The 16,038-nt window shown below is 32.2% G+C and overlaps 2 protein-coding genes and 1 long non-coding RNA gene across 6 annotated transcripts in view; 1 reads left to right on the top strand and 2 right to left on the bottom strand.

The window, feature by feature from the left end:
• Positions 1–5: 5 nt before the first annotated feature.
• sro (SDR family oxidoreductase shroud) lies at positions 6–2,072 on the bottom strand. Its single transcript, XM_014232612.3, has 4 exons — positions 1,761–2,072; positions 1,134–1,530; positions 648–1,009; positions 6–140 (listed from the first exon to the last, which is right to left on the bottom strand). The coding sequence occupies exons 1-4, from the start codon at positions 1,874–1,876 to the stop codon at positions 20–22; spliced, it is 996 nt and encodes a 331-aa protein (XP_014088087.1). The 5' UTR covers positions 1,877–2,072; the 3' UTR covers positions 6–19.
• Positions 1,525–2,257, top strand: LOC138855886 (uncharacterized). The gene is made up of 2 exons (XR_011395030.1): positions 1,525–1,660; positions 1,741–2,257. It is a non-coding gene; the product is annotated as an uncharacterized lncRNA (long non-coding RNA).
• A 2,176-nt stretch (positions 2,258–4,433) lies between these two features.
• Positions 4,434–16,038, bottom strand: part of kay (transcription factor kayak) — a 40,431-nt gene continuing 28,826 nt past the window's right edge. For 3 of the 4 annotated variants that reach the window (XM_036357606.2, XM_070106150.1, XM_036357607.2), the window contains 2 exons: positions 7,566–7,857; positions 4,434–7,498 (listed from right to left, as the gene is read on the bottom strand). In XM_036357606.2, coding sequence (XP_036213499.2) covers positions 6,240–7,498; positions 7,566–7,857 — 1,551 coding nt within the window. In that variant the 3' untranslated portion in view covers positions 4,434–6,239. Of the gene's footprint in view, positions 7,499–7,565; positions 7,858–9,147; positions 11,711–16,038 lie in introns of those variants that run through there. The other variant, XM_014232706.3, reaches the window with a different exon arrangement.

The following is a 16,038-nucleotide window of genomic DNA, read 5'->3' as shown; positions in this document are numbered from 1 at the left end:
AAAAATAAATTCGTCATTATTATTTATTCTTTAAAGGTTTCTGAACATTTTCATAGGTCGGCAAAGCGCAGAATCTTACAGTTAACAGATCCACTATCGGTGTAGGACAGACACGAAAAAGAAACCGGTACATTTTGTAACTGAAATTGTTAATGGAAAAGAAATAATTTGTACATTTTTATAACAGCAATTGTTATAAGTAAATAACCATTATTTTAAAATGTTATAAAAATTAGCTTCTTGAAACCTTTTAATGTACATACATATAATATGTTCGTAATGAGTACGTAACTACCATTCAATTGGACGAAACAAACAACAAAATTTTAAAATGAAAGTTTTACTTTTACACGCGTTGTAACGATCGAATCATTTTTCAGTTTGGTTTTCTCCAAATCGTGTGTTGTAATTAAAACCTTTAATAGGTTCGCCATCGAGTAGTAGTTATGCATCTCATTATTTTAAAAATATATATGTACATATTTAAAGAATATATGTACGTATACAAGCACGTAGCACATTATCGTTGAAAGAATACATAATATTGTTCAACTATAAATTATAATTATATTATAAATTATATTAACATCTGTATGTACATACATATAAATTACTAATATGAATATTGCTATTTATGTAGTACTAACCGCCAGGGCTCATGTATGTACATTGCTTGGGGAATGCTATCTGTTAAAGCAGCTTTAAATTTACTCAACAAATTGGTATCGTGAAATTGATTTGGTGATTTAAAACCCGAAACTACTTTCAGATAGTTGTTGAATTTCCAAAAATAGGCACTATAAAGTTGGCGTTGTTCATCATTAAACGCATCAAACATCACCTTTGCATGATTTTGTTGTCTTGCCGAAATATTGCTAAATTGTACAAAAGATCCAGGAACGAAATTGATCACTTCTACGCCATATTGTTGCATTTCTATACGGAGTGAATCGCACCAGAAACGCAAAGCTGCTTTAGAAGCAGCATATGAGCTTAACGCCGGAAGTGCCTAAAAATTCAATGCAATCAATAATTAAATAATACGACATTCCTATCAAAAAAGGATCGCCAACTGCTTCATATGAATAACATTTTAAAAATGTTTACATGCATGTGTTCCTATTTTGTCTTACCTGCAGACCACAATGGCTGGTGATATTGATTATACGTGCGCGATGCTGCCGTACCAACGGTAATAGCTTTTTGGTGAGACGCATTGTACCCAACACATTTACATTGATTTGCATTTCGAATTGTTCTGAAGTTTGCCATTCAAATTCACCGAAACACATGACGCCGGCATTGTTTACTAATGCCGTGAATTGGTATTCCTCATTAGTGAGCAACAAGTCTTTAATATATTGGAAGGCACATGTAATGGTGTCCCCCTTGAGCAGATCTAGTTCAATAGTGAACATGCGTTGGGAATAGTTGACATTTCGTAATAGGCGAGCACCTTCAGAGTTGGCATCATGACAAGCCGATATAACAGTCATATTCAAGGAATAGCAGTAAAGTGCTAATGAATGTCTGTTTTTGTAAATATAAATTTTTGTAGATACATACATAGGCATATACATGTACATATGTACATTTTCTGAAGCAAAGGATGATTAAAGCAATTGTTCAAGTCGAATGTCGACATGCACAAAGGAGAAGAGTAAGTATAAATTTCTGTGCAATCATGTAGTAAGTAGTGTTAAATGAATTTTTTCATCTACTTACATATGTATATTATAGGTATGTATAAAATAACTTACCCTAATCCAGAATCACAGCCTGTGATAAGGATCACATTTTTTGGTGTCATCATCAGCGTTTTACCACTATAACCAAGTGTCTTTATGAGAGTATACCAGAGCTGATTTTTCATCATTCCGACTTATTTTTATATAATTTCTTATTTATAATATTTTCATGTATGTATAAATATACATACTTATGTATCTATTTTTAGAATTTCAATTTAACTGTGTTTGCGATTTTCAGTATGTGATCACAACGTCGCGGTGTTCCGCTATGTTCATACAACACTAATTCACAAAAGAATATAAAACTTCATTCTAATGCTTCATGTTTCGAGTTAATGTATGTACATACATATGTGTGTGAAAATAAAAGTGCCAGTATGCATGAAATACAATCCATTAATTTATTTGCATATACTTTGTATATCGTGCATAAAGTGAATCTAGTTAAAATCTACCATAAGGCCACTCAACAATACAACCGGCACCACTAACACTTGTAGTTCAAATATTTGAAGAATACATGGTGCTCCAGTAATGAATACCATTGGAATAGTACCTAAACCAGTTTTTTATATGGACCATTATGCAAGGTAGTCCAACTAGTCAATTAACTATCTATACTGTAAATAGGTACATTAGTTTTGACTTACACAAGTATTTTATGTATAAATTAAATTCTTTGATAATGAAAAAATTAAATAATTCAATATTATAATACTTACATTCACATAATTTAGACAATGCTTTATATTCCAGCAACATTTTGCACAATATATAATAGTTTAGCTACTCAAACGGTTGTTTATAACACCTAAAACTAAGATACCGAGGTAGATATTGAGTTATAAACATCGAAAGAGTAGCCCTAATAGCTTTGTGGTACATATGTATCTCACAAACTACTGATGATGTCAATCAAACTCGCGAAGAACAAGTCCATCTAGCACTTTTTCATATGGAAAGGAAAACGGGTAAAATTGGATCGTAACTACTCGCAGAAGCACTTTACATTAAGGATGATACGGGAAGACTTCATATGAACCACTGTAAAAATTGAACAACGGCCGTCGCACCGCCCGCTTTTAAGTGGAATCCCATGCTTCAGCCATTAGTCGACCAAACTCAAACACATTTAGTGCATAGCGTTATCTTGATAACTGGTTACGGGTTGAAATGTGCGAAATTGGACAACAATTTTACTCCCCATATAACACAATTTTAAATTAATTTTTTTTTCAACCCAACTACTTTTTGGTTGAAGTTTTGAAATTCGGCATTATGGTTTTCAACTCAACCCGCCAAAAAAAGTGTTGTCAAACTTCAATTTTTTTTTGTATTACGGTTTTCAACTCTGTGCCAGTGAGATTGACTGGAGTATCAAAATATTTCAATTGCTAACAAGCAGTTTTGGCTAAACATTAATGAATTTATCTAGAAAAAATATTAATGGAAAATGGGTAAAAGGAACTATTTTATTTATAATTTCAAACTATTTTAAATCAGTTATTATGTACAAATCCAAGGTGAAAAATTTGTTGAACTTGTGGAGTAAAATTCCGAAACTGGACGAGACAAGCTACAACTTGGACATATTAAAATAATATTAAGGGACCGTGAAAAGTGTTTCGAACATAAATAGTCGATACAATCTATTACTGCTAGGTAGCTAGGTAAGCAAGGAAATGGAGAGTTTGAGGAAATGTTCCTTCATCTCATTTAGTAAAAAAACAAAATTATTCCTCATATAAACAAAAATAATTTATGAATCTGCAACAAACATTATTTAAAAGCCATTTAATTGTCAATAAAACTTTATCATACTTGGTGTTAGGAAGTTCGAATGTATTTAAGTGATAATGAAGGTTTTTTCTTACGCTCAGCACATGAGCTTGCGCCCCAATATTTTTGTCATTGTAATATAAATCAAAACTAATATCAATTTTAATAATTATTCTCCTATTCGTGAGCAATAACTAAATTAAATTGTTTTTGTTTAAAAATTCCCAGCTGTTTAATTATCAAATCTTAATTCATTAGGTTGGCAACGCCAATAAAATTTCGACTGAAAATAGTTGAAAATCCCTATACCAAAACAGAGCAACTCAGCTCTGTTAAATTGTTTCAACTTCAATTCCACCAAGTGGAGTTGAAAACCGTAATAGGGGTAGTATTCTGTCGAATATTTCCGTAAGTGTATGAGTTATATTAATTAAAGTCTGTGGAAACATGATCTCGACCTTACTTCAGTTCAATGCAATCAACTCAGATATTACCAATATATCCAATATAGTCATTTTCTACTTTACGATAGACGTTATTGGCCAATTCATTGTTTTTGATATTTTAATGACATTGAGGGGACATTTTTTCTTGACTACAATATGGTTTTGTGTTATATATGAATAAAATCGGTCGATGCTTGACTTAACCCGCATACCGCCAATATAATGATTTACGTTCCTCTGTCTTTAATTTTTGCTAATTGGAGAGTGTAAATTGTTCGGTTACATTCGAACTTGGTGATATACATACATATTAATTGTACATATTTACAATGTAAATATCAAATACCATTTTGGAAAAGCCTACATGTATATAAGTATATCCGTTGCAATTTTCACTTTCGTCGGTGGTTATCGCCAAAAAAAAAAATATATATATATATAATAAGACAATGTGTAATTATAAGTAGTTTGCTTCATTTATTTCCTTACTTTTGTAATATTCTTTTAATTTGGTGTCGGTATTATAGTGTATTTATTGTAAAATTATGTTTTCAGCTATTTAAATATTTATCTACAATATGTATATTTTTGAATTTTTTTGTCTGCCTTTACCCTAAGCGTTGTCCTCTAATTCCACAATATATTTTTGAAATGTGATAAATCGAATATCATGAATATCATATCTAAAGCGAAAATCATATACATATGTATGTAGGGTAAAGAATTACTAAAAATTTAATTTTGAGCTATAAGTTTTCCTTTATATTTCAAAATTTTTTTCTCTTATTTACTATTATAAAAATATAAATATTGTTTTTAGTTGTGTAGGACAACCAAAATGTAAAAAGTGAGTGTTAAACACTTAAAAGCTTTATTATTTCTTGCATATGTATGCTAGTTATGCAGACATTGTAAAGGCAACTACCATATTTCAAGCTACAAAAAAATCATGCATTTTTGTGGAAGGAGGATTTCGCAACCAGCAGCAAATGCTTAGCAGACTCAAAAACAGTTAAATGTTTACATACTTCTTAGTATTTATTTACTATGTAAAAGAATACGCAGTATTACATAATATTACTAATATATATATTTGTATTAATGGTTTAGAAACTTTGTTGGTACCAAAGAAGCTTATATGAATACATACGTATATAAACACATATATTTACAAATAAATATGCATATCACTGTAGAAAGATATTTAGTTTTTAATTTGTTTTGTTACACATAAAGGCAATTTCAATTGTTCTTTCTAAAGATTATCTTGATTTCTTCACAAATTCAGTTAACCTGACAATACATAATTGTTTTACAATGTTTTGATTTGTTAAAATTACAGCAAATTTTATTACATTAAATTAATGGATTAGTTTTTATAAATTGCTTTTCATGTATATAAATACATATCATTTAATTTTTTTTAATATCACAACGCATTCTCAATGTTGTTAAACACAATTCCGTTAGTTAAGTATCATATTTATAAAAAATAAATTGTAAAATGTAAAATAAATTTTGTGGTTAAAATTCAAAGCAACATAATTTTACGTTTACCTTATTGTATTGTAGTCAAAACTCTTGATTTCGGTTCGTTAAATGAAAACATTAAGATCAAATAAATAACCATAAATTATGAAAATCATCACAACGTGAACCAAATAAATGAGTTTAAAATATAATAATACAATAAATATTCATTTGTTTCTTCCCAATTCAATTCTAATTACTTTCTTTATATTTTGAACGATGGTCAATTTTTTTAAATTAACTCTAAACATTTTTATGTTTATTTTGTAAGATTAAACATATAATAAAATTTTTTATAAAATTGTATTTATGTATGATTGCTTAAAAATTACTCAATTATATGTTACGACCCACAAGTTATACAAAGCAATTGAATCTTTTTGCATCAAAAATAATTTATTTACCTTCATATGTACATATGTATAAAATAAACATTAATCTTCTTTATGGCATCCGTAACGCATGCGCATGCACTTCATTCATTTAATACATATACTAGATACGTAAATATTTTAATGTTTGTATAAATAAGGATTTTTGTGTCTTTGTTTTTGTCTGTTTAAGGCTGCAAGAGTTTTTAGGTCTCACTAATACAATACCACAATACTCATTGAAATTTTGTAAATATTTGACTGGTGTTTCTTAACTATTTCATTCTTACTTCTAACCTCATCTATCCGTCGTCTTTTGTACCAGACTCTTATACTGTTTCAAAAGATTGCCATTTTTATTGTTATAAGCTAACCAATTTTGATGGCTCACTTGTAGGTGTTTGAATTTCTAATGGATGTTTGTTTTGTGATGAGCAATTTGGCACCAATGGACCTGAAACGGGAGTCAATCCAGTGCCACCATCCATCAAAGAGTCGAAATTAAACATGCCTGTCGAGGGGGTTTGTATGGCAACACCATTGATGTCAGTTGGCGGACGTTCTGTATTTAAAGCGAGATTTTGTGCCTGGTTACGTAAGTTTGTAGGTAGAGAGTTGGGACGCTGTTTACCACCACTCAGTATTGGCTTATGTGGGGCACTCAATGTGCCAGTAATAGCGTTACTGATTGCAATACTATTTACTATATTATTATTATTATTGTTGGAAATACTGGTGCCGGAAACAAGACTAGCAAAGCTAACCGGTGCCGCCGTCATAATTGGTGTGTTTAATGATGCGGATGCCGCAGCCAATGAAGCAGATAATGTTGAAACATTCGGCAATGGTGGTTGCACCATCGGATTATTATCAGATAGTAGTATGCGCTTGGGCGATGGAGGTCCATCATGGCCTTGTGATGAATTCGAGTCCAACGTATTATCTAAAGGTTCATTCTTAATGTGGGATACCATATCCAAAATGACAGGTTTAAGATCGATAGGTGAGCCACTTCGCCCTACAGATGACAGCGTGGTATCTACTCCAATAATATTGCTATTACTGTCATTACTATTGCCATTCGTTGGTGCGATCAGTCCATCATAGGTGTGCACGCTCAATAAGTCTTGCCTTACCTTTTGGCACGTAGGTCGATGCGCTTCTAAAATAAAAGCCAATTGGTTTTTGGTAACTTTAAGGTTCTCAATTTCTTTTGTTAACGACTCCCGTATATTTTCCAACCGGTCTACTTCTGTTTGCAGTTCATTAGTTTGATCGACTCGACGCTTTCTACATCGTGCTGCAGCCAATTTGTTACGTTCACGGCGTATGCGTCTCTTCTCCTCTTCCTCGGGAGACATATTAGTTGGTTTAGCAGGACGGCGACCACCTTGATTACGACGCGTCGGTGTGGGTGTAATTGTGGTGTTTGTGGCACTGCTCGAGGTATGAACGTTACTGCTGTTGGGAGAATTTGTGAGCAAAAGATTTCCAGCATGTTTGCCAGTATCTGATCCAATGGCGTTATGTAGCATTGTGAAATCATTTTTTGACGAAGTTGTTGAGGTAGCGAGTGAAGCGTTGCTGGTACCATTGAGTCCATTAGGGAATGAGGCGCTTGCTGAAACACGAAACACAAAACGAATACAATATGCATCTAAGTACCATGGGCATACGCATGTACTTACAATTATCTGTTGTAGCCTGTGAATTATCATCGTGAAGTTGTGAATTCCAGGACGCTTGTGAATCATCCATATCAATCTCATTGTAATTTGGTATAGCACCGCTGAATATAGGGCTAGTGGAATTTTGAATGGAAGTAACAGGCGGTGGTATAAAACCTGCCTGACAGGGAGGATTTGAGTGATCTGCTGTCAACTGTATGAACGTTTCTTCGATGCTGCGTAACGTCGTCGGCGTTAATGTAGATGTGGTTAACGTAGGTACGCCACTTTGAATGCCATCCACTGAAACGAGCTGTAAAAATACTATACATATTAATTATTGTCCATTTAGTTTACTATTAATGATGATGTATAATTAATAATATCGAAAGAATGCTTGCAATTTATGCCCCTAATACGTTATACAACTCATATGCATTTCAGTTGAGGTTTTGAAATTCGGTGTTATCGATAACAACTGAATCCGTCAAAACAAATTTTAGTTGAAGCACTGCCGAACTTCAATTATTTTACATTACCATTTACTGTGCCTGTGCGGTTGTTTACGATAGCAAACAAGTAAGGAAGGGCTAAGTGGAGGTGTAACCGAACTTTTCAAATTACACACATATGTAAATATTAAATAAATTCAACGAAAGAAGCTAAGTATAATATATTCGCCATTTTAGTAAGAAGTCACACAGAGTTAATCAGTCGTGTTAAATCACATTATTTTTAAGAAACTTGTTCACTTAATTTCATAAAAATATGATAAATTTTGACCAACATAAATGGTTCAACGCCAGGTGGAAAGTAGGAAATCATAGTATCAGGCATATTGGGGATAGGTGAAGGTCTGCAATGACTGCATTAAACTCTGGTATATCAATATTATATGATCACTTAATTACATATTATATATTCTTATCCCCCATATATTAGGGGAAGTATTAACCCGATTTTACTAATTTTTGACATAAGCACAGATTGTTTTTGGGAAAAGATTCTTTTTGAATTTCATCACACATGTTAGCCGACATTTTCAGTAAAATGTCAATAATCGTTAAAACCTCCTTAACAATTTTAGCCAGTCCAACGCTAAAACGCAGCCGTTTATCGCATATGTTTATTGAGAACTTCTCCGAAATCCATAATTTTACAAATTATTTTTTGTACAAGTACGTAAATATACTATTGTATATATGTACATACGTATGAATGTATGTGTGAAGACAGTATAAGTATATTTTCTTTAATTAATAAATAAGGCATTTCACACATACATATGTGTGTTGCAATTCAAAAGTTTGCCCAAGTAATTAAAAGTAATAAGTATTTTTATAACAATTACAGTATGCAATCTGATCATATTCAATATTAATATATTTTAGTCTTGGGTCATGTTTGGAGAAAATTATAAAACACTTTCACTTTAAGCCCCTTGAATAGCACATCTATTCAAAATTCTATTACATTCCAATAAATTGATTCTTTGGAGGTGTGGTACGTTTTTTTATAAATAGTATGAAAAATGTGACATTCAAGTGACGACGAGTGGGTATACTCGTATAATTACATACTACGTAAGTATGTAACTATCTACCTGCTGCATAAAAAGCTCATTAGCTAGAAAATTTGCGATTTCGTAAGCATCCATCGAGAATCGACAATCCGCAGCCGTGTTGACGGTGTCGATAGTTCCTTCCACATCATTGGTATTGCATTCGTCACTATTACCGGGCGCTATGGGCAAATTGACCGGAAAGGAGGTAGAATTGTTAGTAACTGTCTCAGGTAGTTGAAGTAGTTGCGGTTGCTGTTTTTCAATCAAAGTTCTCTCTAACAGTTGCTGATTATTTGGATTATTATTGTCATTACTAGAATTACCACCACTTTGACGTGCTCTTTGTTGTGGTTCATATTGTAATTGAAAATGTTGCTGGGGCTGCAAGCATTGCGTGCATTGTTGATGAGTTAAGTGTCGTTGCTGTTGTTGAATATTATGGTGATTATGTTGTTGTTGCAACTGCGCATGCCGATTATTAGCAATTAATGTTTGTGGCGACTCTAACTGGTGCTGCTGAAGTTTATTGCTGTTACTTATTTTATTTAACATATTATTTCTATAGTAAGAACCATGGTTATTGTTCAGGTTATTTTCTATATGGGATAGGTAATCTGTATCATGCGTGCATTGTGGTGAAGAAGGTATTGAAATTGTTGGATTGCTGTTTGTATCAACATTTATTGCTTTGTCAGCTGTATAGTGATTATGTTGTTGCGTTGCTGACTGCTGGTACCAAGGATATGAAGAAAATTGCTGCAGTGGTGACATTGTTGGCATTGGCAATGGCTGAGTAGTCGTTAAATCGTCTAATTTTTGCTGGCGCTGTTGCTTTTGCTGTGTTTGGTGTTGTTGGCGTTCTGGTTGATGTTGCCCGAAGCGGAAAATATGTGCACGCTGCTGATGTAATGGATGCACCGAGTTGTTGTGTACATTTTGATGGGATTGCCGTTGCGCATTCGTATGCTGGTACCCTGAGTACGTTTGATAATTATATTGCCTCATAAATAAGTTTTATCTTGCGCCGTTCGATGGGGAAAAAGTGTAGAATTTTTATTTAAAACTTATCAAACTACTTAACAGTTATAAATAGCCTTTTATTATTTTATTTAAATTATATTATATAAAGAATGGCATAAATATATATATAAATATTTTGCCTCCACCACTTTAGATTGAGCGTAAATAAAGGGTGGTAATACTCCTAAATATAATGAACCATAACACTGTACCTTTGCGGTGTAAAATATCTTAAATTTATAATTTTAATATAATAGCTTCTAATGACTAATTATAAGTCTTTTTTTACTACTATGAAGTATGCACTTGTAAAATCAGCATATATATGGTTAATGATCTCTCTTTTCAAACAATTTTATTTATTTTACTTTTAAAACTTTTATAAATTTCTTAAATTATATATTTATTTATTTATTCTTCGAGTTCGAATTTTTCCACTTTTGGTTTGAGTTTCGTATGTTCGATGAATACATTTATACGTATTCTAAAACAGTTTCGTACAGGATCGTAAACTGGTCGAGTTTTGTGTAACGATATTTTTCGATACTACTTTATCATCTTCAAATGTTTTTGTAGCATGTTATACCGGCACTTTTAAATCACAAATTTCATCAATTTTTATGATTAATTTAAATTTCCTTTTCTTTGTAATTTCGTTGGCTTATGTCTCTGGTGGTTAAATTTGATTGAAAATAAGTTTTTTGAGCGCATTAAGCACACTCTGCTCGTAGTGGCGTGAAAGGTCGTCACTGTGGATGAGGACTGCTTTTGCCTCTTTTGTCGTCGATATTTTGTCGTTGATATTTTGGGTTTGATTTTTAACTTTTCAACGTTAAGCTTGATTGCGTTGCTCGAAATCATCGCCGTACACATAATAACTTATTAACTAGTCAGAATCGAGGTGAAAGTATTTATATTATTTTATGCACTTAACCCTGCTGAGCCATGAGGCCTCTAAAGATGCTAAAATAAAATTCCTTTAAATCTAAACTTGCCCTACGCCTAAATCATAGTCATGTTAACTTTTTAGAAGCAATGTTAAGTGTGGTACATAGGTACTTTGTAAACGTTGTTTATATTTTCCTCGTAATATGTACATTCATACACGCATTTGCATTTTTTATTTAATTATGTAACGTTGTTTCACTATTGACTTTCTTGTGCTAAGTTCGTTTTCAATTCGTGCTTTTTTTACAATATCGTATAATCGTTATTTGAAAATGGAAAATTTTTATTTTGTCGTTACTCGTTTTTGTTTTTCGTAAAGTGTATTTTGAAAATACTATATACGTTCGTTCGACAATTTTGCGCGTATATGTCTTGTTTTCTTCTCTGCTTCCATATATTTTATTTCATTCTATTATTGGGACGCAATATGACCTCCTCCTTTCCTTTTTCAATTCAAAACCCACTGAAGTCTGCTATGCATTCGTTTTTTCAAACAATTTTTGTTAATGAATTTTTTTTATGTAGGTATTATTTAGAACTTATTTGTGAAATAAAACACGCAACGGACACGTACAAGTCTGCCAAACAGACAGTCACTTCAGGGGATCGATATTCGTATTAAACTAATTTTTAATTTTCTTCTCACTATTTGCGAAGAGGAAATTTTTAATTTAAAGAATCTAAAATACATGCACCAACACCATAGCGCGCAGTTGACTATATACATTGGTGTGTGTATGTATAAATTTTTGCACACATGCACCTAAACACACACATTTGAACATTGTAGCAACTGAATGTGGATCAAAGAGCAATGAGTGTGAGTATTGACTTAACTTGCAAATTCAAATGTGGTCCACCGTACGTTGTTAAAACGTATGACATTTAGTGAGTGTAAGCTTAAAAAAAGTAGGAACGATGGCAACGTTATCCCGCATTGGCAATCGCCACAATTGCCCTTTCGCTACTTGATCACGCGATACAGAGAGCAATAGAGCAGCAGCATATGTTATGCTTAGTTGTAGCTGAGAACAGAGAAGAATTTCATTCTTCTTCTACGTTCTCTGGTTGTAGTGCGCAGAATTATCAAGGAACGGGTGGGCGACGGCTTGTTGAAAGCAAATGTTGTGCACGACGATCTGTTGATGGACTCGTTTAGTCCACTATAAAACGAAAAACCGAACGGCAAGAGTCCACAATATTTGAAACGCAGCATCCCCCAAGGAAATATGTATATAACACATCTCAAAACATAGATAGACGAGAGCAAAAGTCAGAAAAAATATTACTACTCTATTTTTAGTTTTATACCTACCATGAGTGTGTGTTTTATTTTGCATTTGTACTGTATTTACCCTTTAAATTTTATCTATTATAACAAATTCAACATCGGTTTGTTCGTGATTTGGACATTTGTGCATTGACATTTTAGTGGAATTCTTTGCTATTTATTGTTGCTATTCATAAAACCTAATTGGTTAAATTTTGCGGCATATATTCTTTATATGTTTTCAATGAGCATATAAGTATATTCAAGTGATTACTTTTACCCTAATACATATTCGTACCACAAATCAAACAAAATAGCTTTAATTTTGTATGATTATGTATATATGTATGCATGTATATACTAGGGTGGGTCAAAAACTCGATTGTTTTTTTTCGCTCCGTACTCTGAGAAATTGGTTGATAGACACCTCTAAAAAACGCCCTCCAAGTATGAGTAAAGTTGATATCTCGCTTTCAACTCATAATAAATAAAAACTAGACAACCGTTAGGTGGAGTATCTTTCCGTTACAATTAAGAGTTCATACTTGGAGAGCCTTTCTTAGAAGTGTCTATTAACCAAGTTTTCAGAGTACGAAGCGAAAAATTAAAAAAATGGGGTTTTATGACCCACCCTGATGTATGTACATATGTATGTTTGTATAAATAAACATACATTGTCACGTCAGTATTTTTCATCGCCTCAAACAGGTGCTTCGCTCTTTATGTCTTTTTGTTGTCGAATTTTAACTTTTTCTCTGATCTGGCGAGTTCGAGGACGAGAGAACGTAAAAAATAAGTATTTGTGTACAATTAAATTTTTTGACTCCACAATGAGTGCTTTTAAATTGAATTATTCATTACAGAATTTATGTAATTTTAAATTTTTATAAATTCATAATATAATTAAATATAGGGGCTTTGGAAGGTTAACGCACATTTTCAGTAATGTTTCAGCGCAAACAGCATATGTTTGTATTGATACGTAAGCATATATTTTTTACTTTACAAATACATTATAAGTATGAATATGAGACTCCTGGGTATTTAGGTAATAGCAATCAAAGCGAATTACAATAGTTGAAATATGGGGCGTGGGTCAATTATTAGTCACCTTCAATTCAATTGTATACTTCGAATGTCAAGTAGAAAATGTAGAAGAAAGAAATACGAAAGATTTTTGATAACTAGTTTTTCTACCGATTCCATTAGTTTACGTATGTATGTAGTATGTTCATGCATTTGTACGAGTTGAAATAAATAAATGCATGCAAATACATATAGATATACATACATACATATGCATATATATATGTACCAATATGAATATATTGAAATTTATATAACGATGAATACTTAAAGATTGAGCTTTCTCGATGAAGCTTGGTATATTTTTTCAAATATGTAGATACATTAGAAGGGTATATAATTCTTATGGGTGCTCAAAACCATTTGCGATGTATACCTATTTCTGTCGTTCCGACGTACAAGTAAATGCAAGCCAAATTTCATTACGATTCCCCTGGTACATTAAGTGAATTTCTGTGATCTCTTAATATCATCCTTTTATTTTTTTTATTGCTTTTTTCTTCCAATAAAATAAAAGCTGAAATAGCGGTACTCTTTCTAACCATTGTATAAATCTACAAGTAACCAATCCTAAGTTTGCTTTGTCCAAAATATTATTTATTGTCTCAAAATATAATATTATAAAATGTTTTAAATTTTATCAGAAATATTTTTAAAATAATTGCGTAACGGTTTGTGAATCTATGTTTTTGTGCAACCGTGTGTCTAAAGTCATTTCAACGGACATTTTTTTAAGCTTTAGAAGCTTCAACTTTACTCATAAAAACACTAAAATAATATAAAGCTGTGTATTATTACTGCTTATTATTATTCAAGGAGACATTCAGAGTGAGTAAGTAAAATAACATTAATTAATTAAATTTGTTTATATAATTATATAGGGTGCCCTACAGAAAGTGTGTCGCTGGCTGCAGATTTGGGGTGCCGCTGTATCGCTGTATGAAGGGGAAATATCCAGGTGAGTTTTATGTATAAAAATATAAAATATATAAAAATATTATCGTACGTTTATAAATAGGTGTCTTTGTCAATATTTGATAGAGGTATTACTGAAGAAGATTTTTCTTCACTTCAGAAAATCAAAATGATAATTGCCAGTTAGTAAAACCACCCCCTGAATTTATAGATTTTCTGTCAAAAATCGAAGATATTTATACACAACATTTTGATCCATATAATATTGTTGTGAAAAAGTGAAACAAAGTAATCTTAAAAACGTTAAGTTCTTGTGTGTTACATATAAATAGTAATCACGTACGTTTGTCTGCCTATATGTGTCGGAATTTATATACTTACATGTCTGTCAGTCTGAATTCTTTTATAATTGTAAATATGTTTATTTGCCGAAGACCTCATTTCCATAGTTACCTGGATTTATGATTTTTAAATGAGAACTTTTGCGATTGGGTTTCTACGCTAATTATTACGTTTTATTTTGTTTTTTTTTTAAGTTTTTCTCCACCACTATTCCTTTGATAGGGTTTTTTAATAAGTATTTTCTGAGGGTGATTTAAAATATTTTGTAAATATTATTCATCACTTAGTATATTGTCTTATTACGGCCGAAGTATGTAAGCTAGATGGGTCAATCCATTCATGGGCGCTAAGTTTACACGCCTTACGAAGTGCGCTCTTCGTACGAATTCTGGGTATTTCGTGAAGATACCTCACCAAATAAAAAAGTTTTCCATAGAATCTCTTTATTCCGATCGTTCAGTTAACATGGCAGCTATATGCTATTGTCATCCGATCTATACAATTTCTTCGGATATTGCATTATTGTCTGAAGTTATATTTTCGTGCAGATACCTCGTCAAATAAAAGAGATTTCCATACAAGCACTTTATTCCGATTGTTAAGCTTGAATTTTTTTACATTCTCTGAACTAAGCAAATCTATCCACATCACCTCTGATTATTCGACGGAATCGTGAATGGATTGCAATCAAATTCGTATTTTATTCAGTTATCTCACAGGTCCTAGACTCACTTAATTTTATTGCTATATTTTACTACGCGTATAAGGTTTAGACCACATCTATTTTTTAGGAAAACTTGTCCACTTAATTTCATTAAAATATCACGCAATTTGTTAAGAATTAGTTTAAAGACAGCTGGAAAGTCTGAAATCACTATAAAAAGTATATTGGGGGCAGAGAAAAGCCTGGGCTTGTTGCATTAACCTTTGCTCAGGTAGACACAAACACATATTTTCAATCAATTTATAAATAAATAAATCACACACTGACCGGCATATTCGGAATATGTAGTATATGGGTGTTGGCATTAAACTACTTATAGCATATCTAATATTATACGTTCAAGACACTCACATATTGCATTTGTTCTGTGCAAATTTGAGTGATATAGTTTGAATGATTTGGGAGATATGTATATATGTATTGTACATTAAACCTATCATGGCTACGACCACTTTTAAAAGATTGTGCAAGTGCCCTTCCTAAATCGTATTATAGTTTTGTATCTTAATGTGCGGTTTAGTTATGGCAGGTTTTCGGTTGATAGGGTTTTGTGGGTGTGTCAGTGGTACGATTACGCCCATCTACTATACCATCCTCCCGATTTGATCAAGGAATACGTGTACAA

This window comes from Bactrocera oleae, chromosome 2, assembly GCF_042242935.1.
Source record: "Bactrocera oleae isolate idBacOlea1 chromosome 2, idBacOlea1, whole genome shotgun sequence".
In the NCBI taxonomy this organism is placed as follows: domain Eukaryota; kingdom Metazoa; phylum Arthropoda; class Insecta; order Diptera; family Tephritidae; genus Bactrocera; species Bactrocera oleae.
Note: the sequence above shows the minus strand (reverse complement) of the source record. Positions and strands in the feature narration are given on the sequence as shown.

What these genes read in the sequence shown, in the direction of transcription:
- sro (XM_014232612.3), bottom strand. Translation starts at nt 1,876, where the DNA reads ATGATGAAAAATCAGCTCTGGTATACTCTCATAAAGACACTTGGTTAT. An exon ending in GGCTGTGATTCTGGATTAGG is followed by an intron (nt 1,531 to 1,760) that starts GTAAGTTATTTT and finishes TTACAAAAACAG; the next exon opens with ACATTCATTAGCACTTTACT. An exon ending in CCAGCCATTGTGGTCTGCAG is followed by an intron (nt 1,010 to 1,133) that starts GTAAGACAAAAT and finishes TTGAATTTTTAG; the next exon opens with GCACTTCCGGCGTTAAGCTC.